Source organism: Mus caroli, unplaced genomic scaffold (genome assembly GCF_978045245.1).
Source record: "Mus caroli unplaced genomic scaffold, Mus_caroli_1 scaffold_7, whole genome shotgun sequence".
Taxonomy (NCBI): Eukaryota; Metazoa; Chordata; class Mammalia; order Rodentia; family Muridae; genus Mus; species Mus caroli.
Genome location: NW_028227262.1, coordinates 57,996,213 through 58,022,058, shown reverse-complemented (window position 1 = coordinate 58,022,058; position 25,846 = coordinate 57,996,213). Strand labels below are relative to the sequence as shown.

Below are 25,846 nucleotides of genomic sequence, written 5' to 3'. Positions count from 1 at the left end.
TGATTCAGAACCCCAACATTCATGTAAAAAGCTGGATATGGTAGCATAGTCCTGGAACCCTAGTGCTGGGGACACAGATACAAGAGGATCCCTTGGCCTCACTGGCAAGCTTCAGGTTCAATGAGAGATCCTGTCTCAAAAACCAAAAGATACCCATTATCTTTCTCTACATATGCACATACATATATTGTACATGTGCATATGCATGCATGCACACACACACACACAAACACACACAATACACAAACACACACATAGACACACACACACATAAACACACATACATACACACACACAAACACACACACGGTAAGTACTCCTTGGAGACACAGTGTGACTGCTTCAGGATGTTTCTGCTGGTTTTGGTCTCAGGAAGCTGCATTGGGGCTGTGAATATTTGTGATGTCCATTCTATGACACTATGCCCCCATTGAGTGTGTGCTTAGGGGCTGAAGGCACATTCCTTCCTGCCCTTTGTGGATATGGAGTGAATGGCAAATTTCCTAGCTCACTGGAGTGGCTGTGGGCTTGGCTCAGCTCTCTTGCCTCCCTGGTCAACAGGTCATAGCAGCAACTCAATGGGGTGTCTGTGCTCCTTCAGGGCTGTTCTTGGAACTGTGGGCACAGGGTGGAGATGTTTTTATGGCCTTGGGTAACTCAGATGGCCACATGAGAAAGTTCAGTCCCACCTCTTCTAGCCAGCATTGGAGTGTTTGCCTGTCTTCAGAGCTTTTGAAGTGTCTCTGTTTGGGGTAAACATTATGGCAAGAGAGAAGATGGTAGGCACCATTGCACTTCAAATCTCCTCCCTGCCAGACCCCAGTCCCTCTGTGTAGACACTAGGTACTGGCATTCTACAGCAGAACTATTTAGCTATGCTAAGATGAGGCACTCAAGAGCCCATGTTCCTGGCTATTCTGTGGCTGCAGAAGAACAGAGACCCTAGCATGGAGGTCAGTTGTCCCTTTACTCAGAACAAAGGATACTGTCACTCCATACCCAGGACTTCTGAGGCACAGACACAACAGAGGAACCATTATCCCAGGGCCTACAACAGGCTGGATGGACACCTCATGATCCCATATGCTCAGCCTTTGACCCAGTGTCACATACTGAGGCTGGATACTTTCCTGATCTGCTCACTGGGCTTTAGCATAGGCTGGCTCCAGTGCTGGTCTTTTGAGCTATAGGCCTTTGCCCAGGCCTCTCTTTCCTTAGCTGTAAACAGGCTCATCTTCATGCCTTGGACAGGGAGTCTGAGGTGCCAGTGGGCAGACTCACCCTTCATCCTGTCTAGCCCTGAGCCTCATCCTCAGGCCTCTGAGTAAAACAGCCAAAGGTGACTTATTGGCTTTCCTGTGCTGACTCTGGCTCATACACAGTCCTGCCTACCAGCCAGGGTGGCCCACCCCAGACACAGGGAGATGATTGTCTCTAGGTTGGCCTCTACATTACTCCTTGCCGCCAGGCTGCCCTGCCCAGAGTTCAGGCAGAGTCTGGAAATTCCAGCTGCAGGGGAGAACACCTCTAGACACCCCTGGACCGGGTATGTGGAAAGAGCCAGGGGCCCAGGTGAGACAGCGTATCATCTGGACTCTGGGCCTGGGTCTTTCCTTTACACTGGAAGGGGTTTTTTGTTTTTGTTCTTTAGAACAGTGGTCATCAGCTCTGGGAGGGTGCAATTTGAGACAGTGAGTCATTTTATTTGTTTAACCTGGCACCTACACAGTGCCAAAGCAACCTCTTACACAGAGACATTCTCCAACATGCCTGGTAGATGCCCAACACCATGGCAACAATGATCATAGTATTGGGTTTTCTTATAAGTATGCATTCAACACATAGTATATAGAACAGGTGCCGTGAGGGTTAAGAGCCACAACTACTGGGACTGGAGAGATGGCTCATTGGGTAAAAGCACTTGTTGCTCTTGCAGAGGACCAGTTTAGTTCCTAGCATCCACATCATTACAACCATCTGTCACTCCAGTTCCAGAGTATCCAATGCCCTCTTCTGGCCACTGTGGGGACTGTACACATGAAGTACATTTAGACGCAGTCAAACACTCAGAAACGACCATAATACACCATAACAGAAGTCACAGAAAACCTACCAAATTATTTCTGGAGTTTTTCATTTAATATTTTTAAGCTTTGGTTGTTTGTGGAAAACTAAAAGTATAGGAAGCAAAAAGCCAAGGGCAGAGGACCACTGTGAGTGCATGTGGTAATATGAATGACAATGGTCCAATAGGCTCATATATTTGAGTGCTTGGTCCCCAGTTGATGGAACCATTGAGGAGGAGTAGGAGGTGTGGCCTTGTTGGAGAAAGTGTATCATTGGGGGCAAGGGTAGGCTTTGATGTTTCAAAAACCCACACCAATCCCAGTTAGATCTCCCTGCCTTTTATTTGTGGATCAAGATATAAGCTCTAAGCTACTGCTCCAGTGCCATGCCTGTCTGCCTGCTTCCATGTTTCCTGTCATGTTGGTCATGATTCACCCTCTGAAACTGTAAGCCCCTAATAAACTCTTCTATAAGTTGCTTTCACCATGGTGTCTTATTGAAGCAATTTAAAAGTAAGAGTGTACTTCACCATCCCAGCCACACAGTGACACAGGAAGACAACAGACACCCATCTGAGCACTGTCCAGTGTAACTCAACAACCCCACTCAATGGGTAAAGCCAGAGTGGGTGAGACACCTCTGTAGACATGAGGGTAGCTAAAAAAGGCACACAGCAAGGTGGCCACAGAACACTGGGTCCCTACGTGAATGGAAGACAGCCACCTTCAATAAACACATCCAGGAAAGTCCCAGGTAGGGGGAACTGAGCTGAGCTCTGAAAATGAGTGGTCAGCTGAGAAGAGGACTCTATGCTGGGACTACTGGGCTAGAACAGGAAAGCCCACCTGGCTAGGTCCACTTGCCAGGAATCCAAGTCCTCTCACTGCCAAGGGCCTGGGATGCATCCATTCCCTCACGGGCTTATAGTACTGGAGGCCTTGTCATACAGCTCAGGACCCTGCAGGGCCTGTGGCTCAGTGGCCTTGGTCTGGTGCCTGAGACTACCCCATCCTGCTTTTTCCAGTAGACTACTGATAGGAGGACCCACAGACACCAGATGCAGTGCAGGAAAGAAAAATCTCTGCCCTTCCCTTAGGCTCAGCTCACCCAGACCTTTACATCCTGTCATGCCAAACCCTCAGGTGCTACCCAGCAGCAGGGCCAATACAGAAACGCCAACTCACTGGGTCTTCTTGACTTTGCACAAGGTCTTGCTCAGACTCTAGGGTTCTGATGTGGCCCCATTCCGTTATTGAGCCAGAGCTGGAGTTTCTGATTCCCACATTACAGATGAGAAAACTGAAGCTCAGAGAAGCAGAATCCCCACCCTCACCCTCACCCCCACCCCCAATAAGGAAGGAAGCCATCCTACCATCCAGTGTCAGCCAGGCAACCAGCCTTCAAAACCAAGACATCTGCTGAGATAAGCAGTCTTCCCAGGATTCAGAAGCTCAGAAATCAACCCAATGCACCTCAGCCCAACTCATGCATTTTACATCTGAATTAGTTAGCAGCTAATGGATCCTCATGGTTCAAAAGTAAGGAGGAAGGCACAGACAGGTTTGTCTAGTAGAAGCTGTCCAGTTCTGGATTAAATGCACCTTCTGCCAAATCAATAGTATCCAGGGCAAAAACTGCCTGGGATTGCAGGGGCCAGAATCCAGGCTCTCTGCACCTCATGCCTCAATGGCAGTGTGTTCTCAAGATAAACAGGGATCCTGACTGAAGCCCAAACCAAAAAGGAGGAGAAAACACAGGAGGGGCAGGCCTTACATGCCAAACTAGTGGGAAGCATGCACTTCTATTTTGGGGTGCAAGATGGTGTGGCAGCAGGCATTGTTCCTCAGTGTCTGCTCTGTTCAAGAGGCAGAGCTTCTCCTAACAGATGGCAGTGGCCTTGGCAGAGGTCCTGGGTGACCTTGGCCTCATGGAGTCTGGTAGCACTACAGAGGAGAACCTGTTCTGAGCTGAGGATAGCGGCATCTTTCCAGAGCCCAGTGAGATGTGGAGGGCAGTCCCAGACATAGGCAGACCCTTCCTGGGATCTCCTTACATTCTGCCAACGAGACCACGGTCCTGAGTCTTTAGGGTTAGTACTGCCATTACCTGGGTTCTTTTTTTTTTTTTTAAGGGCCTATGAATACCAGGGTTTTCACCTTGAGCTCATCCAAGGTAGGGTTACTGGTGTTCTCAGACCCAATAGCTGCCTCAGTCCTCACCAAAGTTCCTCTGGCGTTTCCTACCAAAATTTATCTCCAGCCTAGGCCTGCCCCACATGCATCCACAGACAAGGATTGTGAAAGAGAAGGAGTTGACATGCTGGCAGATCACAGGCTGCAAGAGACCTATAGAATATCCTACACTCACTCAACATACATGTACTTAACCAACTCCATGCCAGGCCCCATGCTTCCCTTTGTAGGAAGCATTCTATGTTCTCTGATGACTCCACTGGTCCAGGGACATCTGCAAACAGAACAGGAACTTCAGGTCCTGTATGTCAGCTGTGAACCTTCAAGGAAGAATCCGTTGGAACCTGAGGGACTCAGGTGGTTCAAAGTTGCTGCAGGATGACTGTTAAGACTCAGCACCAGCCTCAAAGCCAGGGGTAGCCTTGAAGACAGTAGTCCCAGCAGCAGAAAGGAAATAATCAAAGATCCCAGAGGAGACAGGTGTGGCTGGAAGCAAGACAGGGTAGGGAGTGGCTAGGAGATGAGAAGCCTTAGATATACTCAGAATCAGAGGTGATATCAACTGAGGTTCTATCTGTAAGCCCCACAGGCACAAGTCTCAGGCTCAGGCTCATACCCTGGCCTTCCACTATAGCAGGTGATCCCTGGGAAAAGAACCCATCCTCTAAGGGACTCTCTGGAAGAGTCACCTTCCCAGCCTATGGCAGAGGCAAGGATATGTCTGATGAACAAGGACAGAAGGGAGGCAAGGTTATGTGCCCAGCAGCTTTGTGCAAGCCTAACCCTGGAATGCCTCAGGGCTTCAGTCAGGCCAGCATCTGTCCTGTCCATGGGACTCCTCAATAATGCTCCAGAATTAGTGAAAGTTCTGAGGATAGGGGGTCCTCATTCTAAAATTATCTGAATCTGAGGGGATCCTGTCCCTTTTGAATTCCCAGTCTTCTCTGTAGGTGCCCCGGCATCAGCTTGAGTTCCTCATGCTCTCCTGCCTGGTCAGGCATGGGAGATGTTAATGCCAGCCACAGTGACCTAGGCTGCCTGTGGCTTCAACCTTCAACCTTCATCCTCTTCTTCCTAAAGACTCCAGGAATAGCCCTAGGTCCAGGCAGTCAGCAGTGGTATCTAACACCTCTCCTCTCTTTTGCTTCTCTACAGGAAGGCTCAGTCCAGCTGGGAAGGGCTTCTGCCAGGAAGGGTTTGAGGTCTGTCTAGAATAAGTGATGAATTTTCTTGAGGAACAGACAGCCCTTGGCATGGCTTAAATTTGTAGAAATACTAACAGAAACGATGAATCAGAAAGAAAAGGGTTCTTGTGTATAGGCCCAAGTCAGCAGAGTAGAGGAAGTTAGGGTAGTTTGGAGGCAGCATAGGTCCCAAGCTTTCCTTGTGGCCAACTCCCACACTCCACACAGGGCCCCAGGGTGGGGCCACAGAAGCAGGCTGCATGTGCCCAAACTGCCCTGGCCCAGCTCCCTTCTAACATTGAGAAAAACCACCGAGTTCTCTCAAGTTTACCCTCCCTGACTCACAAATAAACCTCTTAACAAATGTGACCTTCCCCCTTTGTTTCTAGTCCCATGGCTTAGGCAGGGCTGCCCAGGTATCCAGTTCTGGAATGGCCAGGTTGCAGTGACAACCTGTCCAGTGCTTTCTGGATCTCAGCCTTGGGGTTGTTTGGGAGAGCCAATTTACCCCACGGTTGGCCAGTGGGTTCAAAGTTGCTGAGGACTTTCATGGGACAGTTACCAAGGCTCAGGTGCATAGCCCAGACATACAAAAGCCAGGTCTTCAGTCACTAGTGGCATCCATTTGAATCTCTTTTCACTTGAATTGGCCATTTGCAACCCAAGATTTCTGGTTAATATATCTGTTTCTTTAGCTCAATAGATATTCATATTTCTTAAGGCCTAGAATGTCTTAAGGCATACCACACTGGGAAGGGACCTAAGGAGATGCCAGGGGATGGCAAGGCAAGGACACTATTTACAGGTCCCGACAGCCACGCCACAAAGGTGGAACTCAGAAGAAATGGGTTCAGAAAAGTTAAGACCTCTACTGAGATCACACTGCCTATAGGCAACAGATCCAAGATCCTTGAGAGCAGCTCCTTGGAGATATGAGAAGATCCCTACATACTGTGGGGGTTTTTTGTTTGTTTGTTTGTTTGTTCGGTTTTTTTGGGGGGGGGTATTTCAAGACAGGGTTTCTCTGTGTAGCCCTGGCTGTCCTGGAACTCACTTTGTAGACTAGGCTGGCCTTGAACTAGAAATCCGCCTGCCTCTGCCTCTCGAGTGCTGGGATTAAAGGCGTGTGCCACCACTGCCCAGCCCCTACATACTGGATCCCATCTAGTAGTCCTGGGAGCTCTGCCAAGGTGGCCTAATCACTCCTTGGCTCTGGAGACAGTCAGGGACTTAAGTCCAACTAAGAGTAAGGGGTCAGAGACACTTGAGGACATTCCTCTTACTGACACTGGATAACAAATGGGGGAAATGCTGACTATTATCCAGTAGCCACCAAGAGACAGACTTTGAATGTCAGCAAGCACCATAGCAATTAAAAACCCATCACGTCCCTTGTGAGCCACTCCAAACAGATGTCTTTGTGCTGAGGAATGGAGCTGCTGGGGTGAGTAAAAGCATCCTGTGGCAAGACATCCTCGGCTTCAGACTCTTGCCTCTCTGAGGCCAGGCTGTGTGAAACATGGGCACTTGCATCCCCCACCTAAATGGATCCCAGGACACAGGACAAAGTGGGGAGCTGGGGCACGGCTGCAGGCATTCAGTGAGCCTTGTTCTACATCCACACCATGCCGACCTGACCTTGACTACCCCAGCCCAGTTCTGCTCACCAGCTCTGTCTTGCCTCTCCCTTAGTTTGTGACAAGGCAATTTGCCGAAAGCCAATTCACAGAATAGTCAATTTGTAGAACGCCAAAACCATCAAAAGGCCTTGTTTCCCGTAACCTTTTCGTTTTAGCTGACTGGTTTCCATTTTTGTCTTCAAAATGGCATTTGCGGGAGTGTTCAGTTTGTCTCTGTCCCCGCCGCCTGCTGTGGCAGCAGCAGGCAGGGGAGAGCGTGGGGACTGTACCATTACTAACATATGTGGCTCCGGGCAGGGGGAGAGCAGGCATGGCTGACAGCCAGGCAGACTCACAGGCCCAGGGGAGAGGGGAGCCTTCTTGAGAGAAACCCTCATGTTGGACTGGGCCCTGATTCTGGGAAGGATCCAGGGACAGTGGGCCAGGCCCTGTTCAAGTATCTGGCTGATGGTCAGGCCTTCTAGCTCCAGAGGGGCTTGTACTATTGCTTCTAAAAGCTGGGACTGGCCCCAGGACTGCTAGTGAATTTGAGCATTGGAAAGGAGAGTTAAAGGAATCTCAGCTGACAGGGAAGGAGACAGCAAAAGAGGATAACCACAGGGTAGCTTAGAGAACAGAGACCAAGAGGTGGCCAGCCTCTGTCCCACAGTCACCAGGGTCTGAACCAACAGACCCTTTATCTGAGCCTCAATTTAAAAACAAAGATATATTTTACTTTTACCCACTTGTATATGTCTGTTTTAGTAAGGGATTCTATCACTGTGATAAACACAATGACCAAAAGCAACTTCTATGTTATAGTTTATTAACAAAGAAAGTCAGGGCAGGACCTGGAGGTAGGAGTTGATGCCGAGGCCATGGAGGAGTGCTGCTAACTAGCTTACCCTTCATGACTTGCTCAGCCTGCTCTTACACAACCCAGGACCAACTGCCTAGGGGTGGCATTTCCCACAATGGGTTGAGCCTTCCTTTCCACATCACCAATTAAGAAAATGGACCACATGCTAATCTGGTAACTACATTTTCTCAATTTTAGTTTCTTCTTTCCAAATGACCATCCTAGCTTGTGTCAAGTTGACATAAAAACCAGGCAGCACAGGGTCTATGTGAGTGAATGCCATGTGGGTGCAGGTACCCATAGAGGACAGAAAAGAGCTAGAGTTTTAGGTAGTTACGAGCTGCCTGATGTGAGTACTGGGAACCAAACTAAGTCCTCTGGAAGAGCAGCAGGCACTCTTAACTGCTGAGCCATCTCTCCAGTCCCCAAAGACTCAAACTTTTTTTTTTTAAAGATTTTATTTATTTATTTATTTATTTAAGATTTATTTATTATATGTAAGTACACTGTAGCTATCTTCAGATGCACCAGAAGAGGGCGTCAGATCTCATTACGGATGGTTGTGAGCCACCATGTGGTTGCTGGGATTTGAACTCAGGACCTTCGGAAGAGCAGTCGGTGCTCTTAACCACTGAGCCATCTCTCCAGCCCGAGACTCAAACTTTTAAAGGTTGAATTTGTTGGGGCTTGTGTGCAGCTTGGTATTATATCACATACTTAGACCATTACCAGCACCAACCTCTTCAAACAACAACAAAACAAAAACCAGATAAATCAAATGTGTGATTCTGAGATAATTTTAGACTCATCTGCAGTTATGAGAAAATAATATTGAGAGTTCCTGCCAACACTGTAGTCATTTTTCCAAACAGTAACACCTCAGAACTCCATAGGGCACCAGCTCCTTAGTCTTGTGTACTTGTGGTAGAAAGGCATAGCACTAAGCACCCCTCCCCAACACACACACCAAGGCTTTACCTCCAGGAGTACCTGGAAACAAATTCCTCATCCCAGAGACTGGGGGAGGTTCCCTAGCCTAGGCCTCCATGGGGCATGTGGCTCCCAAACATCACCCTCAGATGTCCAGCCTGCCTACCCAGGCCTCTGTACTCTCCAGAGCTGTTGTACCTCTTGCTATCCTGGAGCAAAGAGAGGAGACAATGAGTGTCAGAAGACAGAGGAGTCATGTGGAGTGCATGCACTGAGCGGGGCAGGAAAGGGCAGCCAGATAGACTACAGGACCAGGCTGCCCCTAGCAGGAGTGACTTCTCTATTGTAGTTTAGGCCCCATTCTGGGCTTTCAGGACCTTCCACAGCCTGGCCTTGTTCTGTAATAGCCACAAAGTCGGTTATCAGGGAGGATGGGAGAAGTAGAAGTAGGCAGGGGTGGGATCACGAATGGTTGTCCCTCAGTACTCATAAGGATTGGCTTGCAGATCCTTCAGATACCTGGCCCTGGACTCTCCATCCTTCTGCTTCAACATCTTGAATGCTGGGATCACCACCACACTCAGTACCCCAGCTACTTTAAACTACCTCTGAGAAATGCACGTGTCAGGTGCCCGGCAGATGCTATGGAAGAATGAGTGGTGACACTGTGCTGTTTGGGGAACAATGGTATGGAAAGGCCATATGTGAAGAGCAACCCAATAGCAGATGTGACCACACAGGCCCACACACTCAAGGCAAGCAACATCAAAGAGCCAGGTGTGCCGGGATGAAAGACCTGTGGAGCAGAGAAGGCCACAGCACCATTTCTACACATCCACAAATTCCTGTGAGTTCAGTGAAGTTCTTGGCACAGAGCCAGGCAAATCTGAGTTTTGCTCTTTGAAACTTTCTGGAAATGACATTCCCCCCTCCTCAACACATTCATTATAACCCACCAAATTTTTATTTATGGTTGGCTGAATCCAAGACTATGAAACCAGACTGAACATAATAACTTCATCCCTGTAAAGACTCCTGCCTCTATGTCCCTCTGTCTACCCTAAAACTACACTGCCCACTTCTGTTCTGAAAGGAGGTACAGACACAATAAGGCTTGTCCACACCCACACCACACCAAACACATAGCCTGTTCCACATGGATACTGCAGACAGGGCAAGACCTGGTATTGAGATAAGAGTCATTTGCCAAGCAGAGGCCACTCGTAGCCAACTCATCCCAGAGGCACCTGCTGAGGCAACTTTGTTCCCAGGAAAGCCACTGCCCTTGGGGACATAATGCCCTGGGTGGTGACAGCTGTTGGCAGAGTTCCCAACATATCACAGTCTGATCTTCCCTTGACTTCAAAAGCCGTCACATTCCTAGAAAACTCAATGTATAGCCAAGTCACACAGAACACATTTGGACATCTATCATGTTCGATGCAGGCAGGGGGTTGACATCTTACTCAAGCTGGCCTCAACTCAGTGGCAACTCCACCTGAATTCAATCCCCCAAACCAGAAGAGGTGGAAGGAGAGAATCAACTCCACAAAGTTTTCCTCTTGATCTCCACTTATGTGCCACGGCATGTGCCTCTCTGCCACACATATGGTAATAAATAAAAGAATGCATGTATAAACAAAGGAAGGAAGGAAGGAAGGAAGGAAGGAAGGAAGGAAGAAAGGAAGGAAGGAAGGAATATTAAATTCTGTGTTCAATAGAACTGATCTGGACAAAGATTTATCAAACATGATGGTAAAGGCATAACATGCAGGTACTTCTTAGGGGCACCTGACCAGTGTCCTTCCACCTCTTAGAATCTTGCTCTCTTGAATCCCACCTTCAAAACACCTGCTGCCTACCAGCCCCAGTCCCAAAGACAGAGAGGTGAGGACTGGTGACGAGGGTGCAGGGTCTAGGGTTAGACAGACTCCTGGCCAGGAACCTGAACAAGTCACTTCCCTGAATTTTGGGCCAACTACAGACTCAACATGGCAGAGGTATGGGGCTAAATAAGAGTAGAAGCCTAAAGTACTCTGAGAGCAAGCTAAGCTAGTATTATGAGGTAGGCCAGGACCCCATGAGCAGGGTGCCTCATCCTGAGAAACATGGGGCCACTGCAAACTGCAAGGAAGAATGCATGGCTGCTCTCAGCCTAGCCTAAAGACTCCTGACCAGCAGCCTCCCCAACTGCCCATTCTAGCCAAGGGCAAGTCAGGTTCCTGCTCCTCTACCCTCCTACATCCTCAGGCACACCCTCCATGGCTCTGCTCAGTCTACACTGGGCTGGGACAGTGGGAACCAGCTCTCAGGGTCCTATCCATGCTGCTAGTTCATCTCTCTCTTTCCCTCACACTCAGCCAGTGTTTGCCATTTTGGCAAAACCCTTTAGCACGATAGCTTTGGAGAGAAGACTCCCCAGGTTCACCCCTGCTTAAGTGCTGCCTGGGATAAGTTTGTATAAGGCAAGTAAGACTAGTCCTAGGGTGAGGGGTATGGTTAAAAGAGCTGAGGGCCATGACATTTGCATATTCAGAGGCTCCTGCTCTCTTTGTATAGTAAATGCCAGTTCCAGTCTTCAGGGTTCAGCCAACTGTGGAGACCACTCTCTGTGTTGGGACTGATATCATTCATATGTGCCTCTCCAGGAGCCTGCCAGTGCATGCTCTGTAGTTATCAGCTCTGTAGTCCCACTTAGGACAATGCCTGGCACTGCCCAGGACTTAATCATGTATCCTGAGTTCATGCAATGTACCTACCTGGCATTTTTCTAGGTGTGAGAAGTCCCTGAGGCTCACATGTCATCAGAAGTCTGTCAGGTATAGCTGATATTCTAGTCGTAAGGCACACTGACCACCCAACAAGCTGAACATAGTGGCAGGGTAGATGGAAGCCCAGCAGGGAAGTCAGAGAATGGCAGGGTGGGAGGTCTGCAGCTTTAGCCCTGCTTGGCTGCTCAGAGAGAAAAGGAAGGGAAGAGGAGCCAGGAAGTTCCAGGCAGTGAACAAATGAGCCAGTTAGTGGGAAGATGGGTGGACCACAGTCATGGAAGGAGGCAGCCAGCACCTTGCTCTGCAAATCCTTACAGCTCTACTGCCTAAGCTGGAGCTAGAGGATGTGCTGAGCCAAGAGTCCTCCTCAGCCATCACTTGAGGATGGTGAAGGTGCTGCTGTGATCAGTCAGGATGGGGTACCTTCCTCACAGCACTACTAAGCTGACTAAGCTTTCAGTTGCAGCTTGATCAAGGATTGTAGGCCTTGTGATTTCTCCACTCAGTTACTATATGTGTTGTTTTCATTGTTATCTTTATCCTATCACCAGGGCACCTCCATAGCAGACTGAGGACCCATCTCTCTCAGTGATACATTTAACTTTCAGAGTGACTCACAGTAGAACACCCAGGGGCAAAAGAAATGAACTGAGGATGAGTGGGGAGGTGGAACAGGGTATACAGTGAGCCTATTTGGGGGGTAACCACTAGGTTAAGAGACACCTTGATCGGGTGACACATCGCTGCTCAGGTCTGGGATGGAGCATATGGAGGAGGGTGGGAGAAGGACAGAATTGCTAAAGGCACAACAGCAAATAGTTGCAGGAGCCCGGTAGAGTTCCTTCCTCTCTGTACCTCAGCTTCATGCTCTGCATAAAGGGATTGATCATACTATATTTGCAGCAGTCAAGGGAGGCAGAACCAAGCCACAGGATATGAGAAAACACGTGACTAGCCAAGACTGCTCTGAGCTGACAGCCATCAGCCCTCTTCCACACGGCTGGCCTGGAAAATCAGAAGTCTGGAGCAGTAGTTACTGAGAGATCCCTTGGCTGGGCTGGGTCCTGCCCTGGTCAAGTGAACTGTGATAGAGAACAAACATAGGCTGCTGAATGCTAGTAGGTAAATCATCGAGGCCTGCTTGGCTCCAAACCCTCTGCAAGGGCAGAGGCCATAGCTGTCTTCCACACTTTCCCAGCCAATCTGATTGTGATGGTTGATACCAACAGAATACAGGGGGGCGGGGGTAGGGATAGCTCAGCCTACAGAGCCCCAAGAGTTAAGAGTAGAGAGACCTTCAAGGAAGGGAGGTGGGGGGGGGGGGGACACTGATACCCATATAGGTGCTGCCAACAGGGCTGCCTAAGGCTGTGTTCAGATGTAAGTCTCTGGCCCTCGACAGGTTGAATGAACCTTGGACGCATAAAGGACTCTAAGCAGCACTCCTGGCAAGATGTTTTCCTTGAAAAGTCCAACATCTAGGCCAGTGCACGCCAGGTTTTCAGAGGTGATTTGTCCAGTCTCCGTTTCCCCATTTTAAAATGGGGGCAGGGGTTGTCTTCATTCCTGTCCAGGCAAAATCTCTCAGAAGGTGTTCCCTAGCTTTGGAAACAGGCCCAGGGGCCAGCTGCTCTCTGTGAGAACTGCCACATTTCATGCTAATGACATCTTCCCTCCACAGCAACTTGCAGTGGCCTCTGCAAGTTGTCAGGTTTTTTTTGACACTAAAGGCTCCTGTGCCATTGAAGGAGTGGCAGGAGGAAAGAGGCTGCTGCCAGGAAAGTACCTTCCCCAAAGGTGAGATGAAGTTCCATGCTAGGAAGAGCGTTACTATTTCTGGTCTTGCCACGGAGAGCAAGGACCCTGTGTGGTTCCCTCTGGTCTTGCCATGGAGAGCATGTGTGGTTCCCTCAAACACCAAAGAACTCATAAGCTTTTCCACTGAAATGGAGAACCAGAGCCTCCTGCTGGGGCTACTGGCCCAGCCTGATTAAGCAGCTACAGGCAATGTTTACTTTCCTTCAGGCTCATTAGCATGGGATCCGCCCCTCTCAGGAGGGGAGGAGGCAAGGCCTAAGGAGGGCTCAGAGGGCCCTAGATGGGGCTTGGGGGCCTCTTGGAGTTCAAAGCCAGTCTGAAGAGAGTTTGAATTTCCCAGATGACCTCCTACAAACGGTTGCAAGCCCCCTCTCCTAGTCCTGGTGGCTGATCCCAATTCAAGAACGTCATGCCTTGCTTTCAAACCTTGAAAGGTCCAAGATTACCAAACTGTCTATCCGCTTCCAAGCACTGAGCAGGTAGTACTAGGGCAGACAGACCAGACCCAAGTCTCATTCCATCCCCAGGGCCTAGAGTGCCCACACAGGGCAAAGGTTGCTCTTCCCAGAACAGCACCAGCAGAGCCCCCAGAGAGCCTAGAAGGAAGCTGGCATTTGAATCCCACTGCCCCCTGGGAAGCCTGGCTTCACTAAGCACAGCTTTGCTTCCATAAATACCCAGTCCCGTGATGTCACCACCCTAAGCCCGACTTTCACCACCTCCGCTGCTGGCATCAGGCCCAGCAGACGGGTGCTCAGTACCGGCACATTACACCTGTGCTTGACAGCTGGACACTGCTGCCACCTTCACCTGTCTACGGAGAAGGCCATCTCCTGCCACTATCTCAGCCTGCTGCGGGCCTTCCACCTGGCTTGGGTGCAAGCCATGGGCTTGCTGAGTATCAAAGCTTTCCCTAAACAGGTCTGTCAAGGGCACTGACAAAAGCCTAGACCGCGGTCATGAGTCTGGGACCCTCATTTGTGGATGTGGATTAGGAGGAGGGTGCCTGCTTCAGTAGGGGACTTTCACAGCTCAAGGAAGACTTGCTGACTAAGATTCTTTTCCCCCTCATCATCAACAACACTGCCTCTGCCGCAGGGGTACAAACATTGGACGAAAGCTTGCTCCCCCTGGACGCCACCTGCAGAGCAGCCACCCCACCCCCACCAAGCCCCTCACTTCAACATGAGTAGTGGTCCTTTCTGCCTCAGGCTTTAGGATAAACTTGTCTTGCATACTCACAAATAGCGTCTTCGGCAAGCCATCCTGCCCAAGTCTGATTTCCTTCTCTCTCCTGCCTGGGCTGAGGGAGGCTCAAGGTGGTTCAGAGGAGGAACAGGATGCTCAAGCGAGGTGGAAAGGAAGAAAATGAAAGCCAGGGCAGTCACTTTCCCAGGACTGGCAGGTTCATCTAGATATGCTGGATGTAATGTGGCAGGGGGCTCCAAACAGGTCCTCCTACGCAGGGTTTACACTGTGCCCTGAAGCCTGGGAAGACGTCGAGTCACCATGGTCGCCAGGTTGGGCGGGGGCGTCTGCCTCGCTGCTACCTGGGACTTCCTTGGGAATTTTCCCTCCCGCACATCCGGGGTGGCAGTGCGCTGGGATGAGGAGGGGAGGGCTGGAGGAGGGGGGTGTCTGTGCCGGTTTGCTCTCGCAGCATCCGGAGGAGGGACAGGAGTGCAGGAGCGCCCCCCTCCTTCCAGGAGCAACGTAGTGCGGCCTCGCTGGACCAATCGCCAAAGTGCTCGTTGCCATGGCAACTGCAGCATCAAACAGGGCCGCCCTGCGGGTGCGGCTGCAAAACCAAGAGCCCTGGCGCTGAGACCAATGAGGTGGCTTCTTCTGGCCCTCACTGGAAACCTGGAAATCCGTTGCTAAAATGCACTCGCAGCCCGAAGAATGTAATGATGGCATTGCTTTCCAGGGCAGCTTTTCCATCCCTGGCATGGAAACATAGGAGCCACTAAACTAAGAACTCTGGAGATCTTGTGTCCTGGAGTTAGGGGCCATGAGACTTCAGCAAGCAGAGTGTCTCCTGGGAATTTCAGATGTGATACTGTAAAATGGGATCATGACAGCTGTGTAACTGGCTCAGGAGGGCTGACCACATACAGTAACTGCATAGCAACTGACATAGCTTGGACCACTGCTGCCAGTCATAACCTGGGCTGGGGCCAATCTGTTCTAGTTGTAGTGCCTTCCCTCCCTCGCTTCCCCCTCCTCCTCCCAGCACTCCCAATGTGCCTGCAGAACATCTGCCTTCATCAAGGATACATTCTAGGGGGTGGGGGGGGGCAAGGAGAAAACATAAAAGTCAGAACTCGGAACTGTGCCTGGCATTCAGATCAGGGTTCAACCAAGCAGAAGAGAGAAGGGAGAGGCAGGAGCCATTTTCTTGAGGTGGGGGCAGGGAAAAGGTGGCCTCTTCATGAGGCTTCACCCCAAGGACTACGATGGCAGGAGCTTTCTGAGCAAAGAGCTTGTGCTAAGGCCCTGAGGCAGAAAGAAGCTGGATGGATTTGAGGACACTGGCACCAACAGGGTGGAGAGGAGATGAAGATGAGAAATGCCCTGCTTCTTCTCTCCCTGCACATCACCTTCTCTGCCCGCTGTGTATCTTATGCTTCCTTGAGCAGGCTGCCTGTTTACCAAGTGTCAGTCAGGAATCCCAAACCCAGCTGAGCATGTGCAAAAGGAATGCTTGTTAATGCACGCATCAGATCCTGAGGAGGCACGGGAGTGGGTGGTGGGGTGGGTGGAGGGGTCCTCACTCATTTATGACTAACAGACACAGGGTGGCCCAGCCAGCACTTTGGCCTGAGTCTTCACTTGCAAAGCTGCCTCCAGGGAAGGTAGTGAGAGTGTGAACCCTCTGGATGGGGGTGGCAGTTGCCAGGCTATTTTCTTCTTTCCATTCTTTTAGCCTCTCAGACCCACTGAAGTTGGGGGGAGAGGGAGGCTTCACTCTTGAGTTCTGTTCTTTTATGACAGAGGAAATGGATCTCAGAGGCAATGAAAAACTTATGGAAGGTTACACAGCAAAGAGGGACAGAGGCCAGATGAGGAGGAAATCATCCTTCTGGTGAAGTGTCCTTGTATGCAGCGTAGAAACTGCTGAAGCAGTTGGGTAGCCAAATGAGGGGGCTCTAGGAATGGCCAGTCTTCCCATGAGAGCCCCTCTCCCCAGAAGAATGCTGTCGTAGGAATAATTCAGATTTATGTAGGCTTAGCACATGGTAAACTGGTCCACTCTCTCTCCTTGATTGAGTTGCTCTGTATTTTATCAAGATCAGGATACCACCGCAGCATCAGAAGAGGTCCTTCCAGAAACGTGTGTCATTAACCACAGCTGCTCATGGGTACTAACACCCCACCCATGTGCTTGTGCTTTCAAACTTCTTAAAGAGGAGCTGCTTTTCCCACTCTCATATCACAGACGAGTAAACTGAAGCTGTGATTGAGAACTGTCTACCCTGTGTGCACTCTGCTCTAAAGGCCCCATCCTGGGCTGCTTCTTGTCCTCCTTCTGGACCCATGACATCCATTACATACCTGTACCTTTTCTGGCTGTTCTTCCAGAGAAACACACACATCTAGATCCTGCTGTATTTTAAAGAAGAGTGAGTGATAAAGACCTCCACACTCAGAAACCGCTGCCAAAGCTTTCAGGCTTTGACAAAGCATTGAGTGCAGCACACACAGTTGTTCTCACACCTGATGTTCTTTGCCTGACACCAGTCAGATCTGGTCAGATAAAGGAAACTCCATAAAGTTGACATTCCAGCTGGTCTCTTAACTTGAGACCCCAGAAGTTCCTGAGTTCCAGGAAGCAACAGAAAGTGCAGGAGCATGCTATCACCAAGTGAGAGTCAGACTGCTTGGTTCGACTTTGAAGATGTGAACACACAAGGTTTCAGAGTCACAGAAATGGTGTGGCAGACTGCACCTGTCCACTTCAACTGTGACCAGATGCCTGAGGTGTGAGTGAGTGGCAGTCAGCCTTGCATGACTGCCTGCCCCTGGGTAGGAGTGTAAGACAGGACCACCCAACAATCTACATGTTCAGGCTGAGGCTGATATAGAGCACTTCATAGCCAGTCTCTGGACCCATGTCCCCATCTCATCCCTGCAGTCTAGGAGAAGCAGACGCCTCCAGGGCTGGTTCCAGAAATTTCCTATCTAAGACTTTGCCTCATAGACTGGAAAATTCCAACCTGCAGGCTGATAGGGATATTCAGACAGAGTGTCTCTGTCTTCCAACCTGTGGCCATCTGTCCCCTAGGCAGGAGCATAACAACATTTGGGAAGAGGGAGAGAAGGCTGCTGGCACATGACAAGGAGATATGCCAGTCTCAGTCTTTCCAGGCAGGCAGCCATGCATCTCAGCACTGGGCATTCTTCACAGGGACAGCAGCCCAGCCCCCTTTTAGGTGGACACAGGACTAACTGTGGAGCTCTAGGGTCTGTACCCTTTTACCTGTACCAGTCTCCCAAACACAGACACTTCACACCCCAACACTGTATTTTTCTTTTTCTGAAGCTTTACATTTTCAGTAAGCAAAATGCAAAGTGCAGAAATAACATAATCATCTTTTCTTTTGGGACAGGGTCTGTGTAACATTGGCTGGTCTGGATTTGACTGTGTAGACCAAGCTGGCTTGGAATTCATAGAGAGCTGGTTGCCTCTACCTCTTGGAATGCTGGGATGAAATGTGTGCTTCACCAGCCCCATCAAGAATGCCTATTCATAAAGTAAGAACAGTCCTCTTCCCCTCAACCCCGCATCTTATTCCTCCTGCTCATCTCTGCAGTGGAAATGGTTCTCATCTGTCTGGAGTGCAGCCTTCCGGCACTTTTCCTACGCGTTCATGCACATATGCATGCGTGCAGGAAATAGAAAGTACTGCATGGATCCGGAAAATGATAATGTGCTATGACATTAAAAATATTTTAAAATTTCTAAAAGACATAAAGACGAATGCTGTTAACCCTAAGGCATCAGCTGCCTGTAATGAAAAACCTCACTTGATAAACATGCCGGAAGCCTTAGAGGTCACGTCTCTGTAGCATCCTCTCTTGCTCAGTACCCAGGCTCCCAAGACTGCATGAATGATCTGTAGGGAACCTTTCCTCCTCAGCTGTCCTCATGCAGGCATCGTGAGCAGTGTAAACTACGGTGAGTATTTGGAGCTGTACTTAAGTGGCCTCACACTGTGTGTCCTTTCCTGCAGCAAACACTCGGCTCAGCATCACTTTGGAAGGCTGAATCACAGACTCTGCAGAGCATAGGCTTTTCCATGCTGCAGTTGCACATCATCACATGCCTCCCAAATCCTAGTTGTGGCCAGCGTTGCAGATACTGAAGACCTTGTAGGGCAGTCTGGGATGGAGATTCCATTGTCTACAGCCCCTCCCATCAAAGCAAGGTGGCTGATAAAGGAATGGCTCCTAAGCAATTATCTTTGGAAATGTGTGTGGGCTTCTAGAATCTCAGCAAACACTCCTTTCTGCAGCAAACCAGATATCACTGGGTGCCCCATTCCCTGACTTGGGGGAGAAGATCAGATTCTGGGACCACAAGAGCTGGCACCAGTCCCTCCTTGCCAGACGTGCCTCAGAGTGTCCCAGGCTGGCTGTGGTACAGCAAGTTTTCCAAGGCTGGTGATGGTACTTCAAAGGCACAGCTGAAGAAGTTACACTGGGTAGCCATGATTAGGGAGGAAAACATATTGATCAGTGTTACCCTGTACTGGATGCTGCAGCCTACAGAGGGAATAAGTGAGCATGCCCAGAGCTGGCCTGAAGGGCTCAGTCTGGGAGGTAGGTTGAATGGGAACAAGACAGGGATGCTGAATTTGGAGACCCTGAGCTAGGAGTGTAGAGGGATCTAGGACCAAACTTGATACAGTGATTCTAGGGTTTTCCAACTCACCCCTCCCCAGAAGCCCCACCTCTCAATTAGGCAGTGAGTCCAGTGGTCAAGGCTTGGAGAGACGTCTACCATCAGCTGGGGACTTTGGGTTGGGAAGTTCCCAAACTTGAGCTAGGCTGTGCTCTCCACTCACTGTGAGGCAGTGACTTCAAGCTCTGTTCATGGCTCAGAAGCCTCACTTCCAGAACTAAATTTGTCTGAGGATTTTCCAATTTCTTTTTCTAAACAGAGTTTCCTGTAGTCAAGGTTGACCTTTAACACAGTGGAGATGTGGATAACCTTGAACTTCCAATCTTCCTGTCTCTACATCCCTGGTGCTTGGCTTACAGGTATGCACAATTATTCTTGCTGTATGAGGTGCTGAAGGGTCAAACTCAGGGCTTCCTGTATGCTTTTTCCAGTTATAAACACTGCACTTCATGTATCAGCCAATCCCCCTCCACTGACAGACATCCACATAAACATTGCCATGGAATAAACTTGATTACTATGGTCTCACACAGCCTGTGAAACTGAGTACAAATCTTGGAAGCTCGCTGGTGTGAGGGTGCCAGGCAGGGTGGATGCCTGAACTGCTCTGTACTCCCAGCTCAGGGTCTCGGAATTAAGCACTCAGCAACACCTCTTCTTGTTCCTATTCACCTCACCTCTCACGCAGGGCCCCTCAAGCCAGCTCTGGGCCTGCTCACCTATTCCCTCTAGAGACTGCAGCGTCCAGTACAGGAAGAACTTTGACCAACATGATTTTCTCCTCAACCAGGGTTACTCAGTGCTGCTTGGGCTACACAGGACAGGGCAGACCTACATGTAAATTAGGCAGATCAGAGAACTCACAGAACACTGGATTATGTAAGGGGGACCAGTGGGCCAGGTCCCCAGGCCACAAGTGGCCCTACCATAATCACAATGAATTTGCCATGCTTGCCTGCCTTCATCTGTATAGGAAACGGCTGACCCAGGCTTGCTCTGAGACCAAACTAAGCAGGGAGGCAGAGGTGAGAAAGGCAACATCCCTGCTGGGAGAAGGGGACCACTTTGGCTCCTCAGTCCTTTCCACAGCCCTGTCTTAAAGGAATTGTGAAAAGCCCTTAATTGTCCTGCAGGGGGAAAGGGGGATCTGGGGTGATTGTCTGTTCCAGTGGTGGGCAGGGGTGATGAAGGTACTACTACTTCCCTGTATGGTGAAGTCCACACAGTCACCACAGCTCACACAGTATCTGACTGCTAGTCCCTTCATTCTGGAGGGAGCATAAGCCCTGAGTATGGTGTGGGATAAGGAGAGAAAGAAGAGATAGTTTGGAGTAAAGGGAGAGTGAGTAGGACAGGTAGGAGATGAGGCAATACAGGCTCTTATGGGCTTCTGAGTGACAGCAGTATCACATACCTTTACACAACACAGTGCAGGTCTATGGTAAGAGGAAGGAAGACCCCCTCCTTTCAGCAATGATGGGCAAGTGCTAGAGGAGGGACATGGAGGATTCCAGAGAGTCATGAGGGCCTTGATGGAACCTTGGCTCTAGGAACGTGGGAGACAGAGTTAGATCCAATTGGAAAAATGAACCTTGGCAGGGAAGGCATCCCTGTCCCAGCTGTGGTGCTCCTGCCCTCTACTGCCAATGCCCAGCAAAAGGCCCATGCTTCCAGCCCCACCAAAACCTCTCCCAGGGACCTGCCATCTGTTCTCTTCTGCCAGAGTGACTCAGGCCAATTCTCTATAGAATCTGAGGTAACACTAGAACATTCTCAGTGAAAACAAACAAACAAAACTACAAAAAGCTGACCAGCAGCGCAGACAACAGCAAAGTGGGCTCCTAGATGTTACCACAAACACCACCACAGGTCTCTGGTACAGGGCCCTCCTTGGGGTGCTCTCAGCAATGGCTACCAGGAAAAATGATACAGGAAAAAAAAACACCAGCAAGTTATCAAGGTGTATGCTCAGTCTGAACAGAACAATGCCACAAAAATTCAGGTTGAAGAAACTTGTGGGAATGAACCTGATGAGACATGTCACAGGGAAATGCTGCTATCTCTCAGCTGGGATTCCTGGTCAACATTCTTCAAATGTTCTAGTCTAGGTGTAGCTCAGTGGCAGAGCACTTGACTAGCATGGACTGGGCCCTGCTTTGAATCTCAGGTCACCCACAAATAATAATAATAATAACAATAACAATAACAATAACAACAACAACAACTTTCTGTGGTGAGAACCATAAGAAAAATGCACCATTGCAAAAATCTTCAGCCATCTAACAATCACCAAGGCTGCCTATGAGCTGTCTTAGTAAGAAGAAGGTGGGAACCCATAGAGGTTCAGAGTGGTCTGTGGGTTGAAACTGACTTAGTAGAAAATCAGTTCTGTTCCTTCTCACAGATGGTTGTAAAAAGCAAATGAGTGGAGCTAGAGAGATGGCCTGGTGATCAGGAGCACTCAATGCTCTTACAGAAGTAAGAGCCCAGCATCCATGTTAAGCAGCTCACAACCAATCACCCATAGCTCCAACTCCATGAGAGACAACATCCTCTTCTGGCCTCTGAGGGCACTGCACTTGTGCATATACCACACATAGACACAAATAAAAATATTTTAAAATGAAAATCAGATGAGTGAACAGGTACAGTGGGCCAATTAAGGGCAGAGTGAACTATGATAAATGTTCAACAGTGTCCTCAGGGGCATATGCAATGAGGTAGGTGAAGGCAGGGCCACTGGGCAGGGCAAGTGGTGCAGCCTGTGCACTGCACAATTGTATGGAGCAGCTATTAGCTGCGGATGGAAACAATGTCCTAGAGATGTGTAGACTGCACAATCTTTTTCACAAAGAATCTGTGTAACAGAATGATAGGCAGTGGGCATGGTGCCAGAATCTTGTAGCCTCTGGTAACCTGGCAGGCCACTGGCTGCTCTGTCTGAGGCATGGATGCTACCTCTTTCCTAAACCCTGATACAATGAGGAAGAGCACCTATGGTACTCAGTGAGGGCACCTCCCACAAAGTCCATGTCCATTGGGGCCTGTCACATGGTCTTTGTCTCTCTGGTGTCTATAGCAGTTAGGCTGCAGGAGGAATTCAGACAGTTTTTCTGGAGTGAATATTCCTTATCCTATCTCTATGCTGGGATCCTGCCCAGGAGAGCACACACTCCCTACCTGAGTAAGCCAGTGTCCCCATTCTCCGCCCTTCTTCCATGGGGATTTTGCTGGTGGCACAGGTGGGTAAAAGGGCTGACCAGGGATTTGAGGGCACAGCAAACTCAGGTCCCGGCCTCATAAGAAGAGGGTCTTGATCTTTTGTTGTTGTTGTTGTTTTTCAGGGTTGTGACCCCAGTGCCTGGGTCACCACAGCTACTCAATAAAATGTGAGTTGATGAATGAGAGACTGAGAGAATGAATGTGACTAAGTGCAGTCTCACTCTGAGTTCTTGCCCAAGGGTCCACTCCTCTTTATTGCCACCCTCCCTGACTTCATCTACCTACCCACAGCCATGAGTGCTGTAGGAACAGAACATGGGGTCTGCAGAGTCGTGAGCCTACAGCCTCCTGCAGAGGTGGTCCCCAGATCCTTAGCCAGGCCCCCAAATCCTTTAGACCCCTGCTTCCCACTGTATTCTTTCTCCCGGCATATTCAGGCATCTGCCATGCCAGGAGACCCCATGTCCTGTCAACCAGTGAACTCTGAAGAGATCTCAGACTAGGACCCCAAACTCACATATGCACCCCACCCCCACTAGCATTTCCATATCCCCTGGAGTATGTTCCTTGCAGAGAAATCCAGTCGTTATGTTGAAAGAAAACTCATTTGTGCCCCCTGGCTGACTTGAATTTTCTGTTCGAGGGCTGCAGTAATCACTAGATACCCTGGCCTAACCACAATTTTAATTTCCCCTTCCTTTAATTTCTGCCATCTCCAAAGCTGTCCATCACCATTTATCATTTGGGTCTATGGCTCACTCAACATGGGTCCAGAAAGGTCCCCCTCCCACCCCAGCCCCTGCAGCCCCTCACCATCTCTCTCTGTAGCACCACCCACAGGCCCACTGTCATTCTCAGAGGGTATCACCTTGGGTTGAAGGGGGCTGGAAAACCATGTCTGAATTCACTGATTGGCTCCAAAGCTTTCCCTGTGTCCAGCACACAGTTGGTCCTCACTGGACACTGGATAGATAAACAAATACATGGATTCTATGACCCAGGTTGGAGTGAGGCCTGGGGCCCTGCTCTCTTACTTAAGTGTGTGGGCTCTTGTAGGCTCTGCATTCCTGGACTCAGCCAGACTGGACATATTCCCTAAAGACACTATATCTGTGCAGAACAAGCCAGATTCCCATCTTTACCTTAACCCACACAGCAGAACTAGATACTGTAAGATATTTACAGCCCATCCAGACCTACCAGAGATGTTGTGGAACATGGATGTCATTCAACATGGATACCCGTGTTGTATTCATATGTGGAGCTTAAGTGGGCCGGCTTTTGGTGTACAAAGGTATCTGCTTTGGATACCAAGGGATGAATATTCTCGGTCTTATGTTTCTACCATGGGCCCACCTATCCCCTCTCTTCCCTCCTTTCTTCCTGGCTTCCTACCCTTCCAGACAAAAAGCTTTGCAGCTACTGCAAGTCAGAACTGAGGAGGGTCCTGGAAGGCCATAGCAAAGCTGAGTTGCTACAGTTGAGTCACTCCTGCTGGGTCACAGCCTGGTCCCATGACCTCTTGGACTGCCCTGCCCTGCTCTGCTCCACTTCATACCTAGACCCCTGTCGTCTCTTGTAACCCAGGTGCTATAGATATGTCCAGAACAGAGGTGAAGACAAGCAGAGGGTGACTCCTGAGAGTCACATGTTCTGTGGAGGACCTAGACTTTGTCACTCCCCTGGGGACATCCTTTGGAGTTCAACTTCACCATGGAAGATGGGAAGGAAGGGGTGGCTTAGGAGGCCGAGAGTAGGCAGGACTAGGGGGAATTCTGACTGGGCCATCCAAAAGCAGGAGGGTTAGTTTTGTGTTTCCTGGGTCTTGAGGCTCAGAGGCAAGGCAGAGTTCATAATAAGTGCTGCTCTAGGGTTAAACTACTCTGTACTATGCCTGGTCAGAAGAAACAGCTTGGAAGGGAGTAAAGGGGAAGAGAGACCTGTCTCGGGCTAAGGGACACAATGAAGACTGAGTGAGCAGTTGCAGAAGGAGACTTAGAGGCTGTCAGGTCTCAGAAAAGCTCTGAGTGTTATACACAGGTATACCAGCAGAGGGCAGTGTTTGGCTGCCTCACTAACAGGGAAAGTAAGAAACCCCATAAGGCTGGTCCCATAGCAGTGAGACTTGGGGGGGGGGGGGGGTTGGGTTTCTCCTCAGGCCTGCAGTCAGCTTCTGCCATGCTCCGGCGACTTTGCTGGCCCCTCTCAGATAATGTCAACGCCTTCTGCTACTTCCGGCTGAAGAGCCTCAGTGGGGCCTGTTATCCAGGCAAGGGTCATAGAGCATGTAAACAGGAAGACAATAGGCCTTCCCATTTCAGCCTGGCCTACTTCACTGGACTCATGTCCCGATACTGGGTCTGCTACTCTGCCACAGGCACACTGGCATCCTTCTGTCCTCAAAGCAGAGGACTTTATCAAGCCTCAGGGCCTTTATTTAACCTGTCTGATGCCCATGATGTCATTTCCCTTCCCCAAAGCTATCATCTCAAATGTCACCTTCTCAAATAGGCCTGCTGAGCACCTTGGAGTTCCAGCTTCCAGTCCTCTGTGTCCCAAATGCTTGGTGCCATCTCAATCTCTGGGATTATTGTAGCGAACCCCACATAATAAAAGGGTCCATGGTCCCTAGGTTGGCACTCAGAACCTCTGTCCTCACAACTACTAAGACTGTCCAGGCTTAGGGACAGAGAAGACTGGAGGCTTCTATTCCTGTCTACCCATAGGCGCTCAGTGGGTCCTTGGAGCTGGAAAGCCTACTTTCTGTATGAATAAGGCAAAACCAAAACCAGACAAACAAAAGAAGCTGCCAGCCAGCTTTTCCTTGGGATGAGAGGCTTCCTCCTGGACAGACCTTATCCTAGAGCCCATGGATGAGTGGAGACCCGGGAAGGCAGAGCCCATTGATGATGTGATTGTGCCCTTTGCCCTACAGGGGCTTCTTCATCCAGTAAGCAGTGTGTAGCAAGTGACCGATAGCACAAGGAAGGACTGACACCTAGTGGTTCTGATATGGGCACTGAGGACTATGTAAACATAGGTCCCATGACTGCATCCTCTGCTTATATCCAGGTTCCAGTTGTGGCTGGATCCTCGGATTCTTGCCATATCCAATTCAAGGACTTAGGTGGACCACCCTCTTGGTCTTAGCTCCCCCACTGCAGGCCCAAAATGTACATGAGATCTAGCTCTGCTGGCTAAAGTCTTCATGCCTTCTGGACTGAGAGATTGCCTGAGATTAGGGTATGACCCAAGTCTGGCCAATGAGAAGCAACCCAG

At 49.8% G+C, this 25,846-nt stretch overlaps 1 protein-coding gene across 6 annotated transcripts in view; it reads right to left on the bottom strand.

Annotated features, from left to right (window-relative positions):
• The window catches only part of Iqsec1 (IQ motif and Sec7 domain ArfGEF 1), a 322,487-nt gene that overhangs the window by 136,124 nt on the left and 160,517 nt on the right, over positions 1 to 25,846 (bottom strand). For 2 of the 6 annotated variants that reach the window (XM_021164330.3, XM_029478927.2), the window contains exon 1: positions 14,683 to 15,040. The exons of the other annotated variants lie outside the window; for them this stretch is intronic. In XM_021164330.3, the coding sequence (XP_021019989.3) occupies positions 14,683 to 14,705 (23 nt within the window). In that variant the 5' untranslated portion in view covers positions 14,706 to 15,040. Of the gene's footprint in view, positions 1 to 14,682; positions 15,041 to 25,846 lie in introns of those variants that run through there. 6 annotated transcript variants of the gene reach the window in all.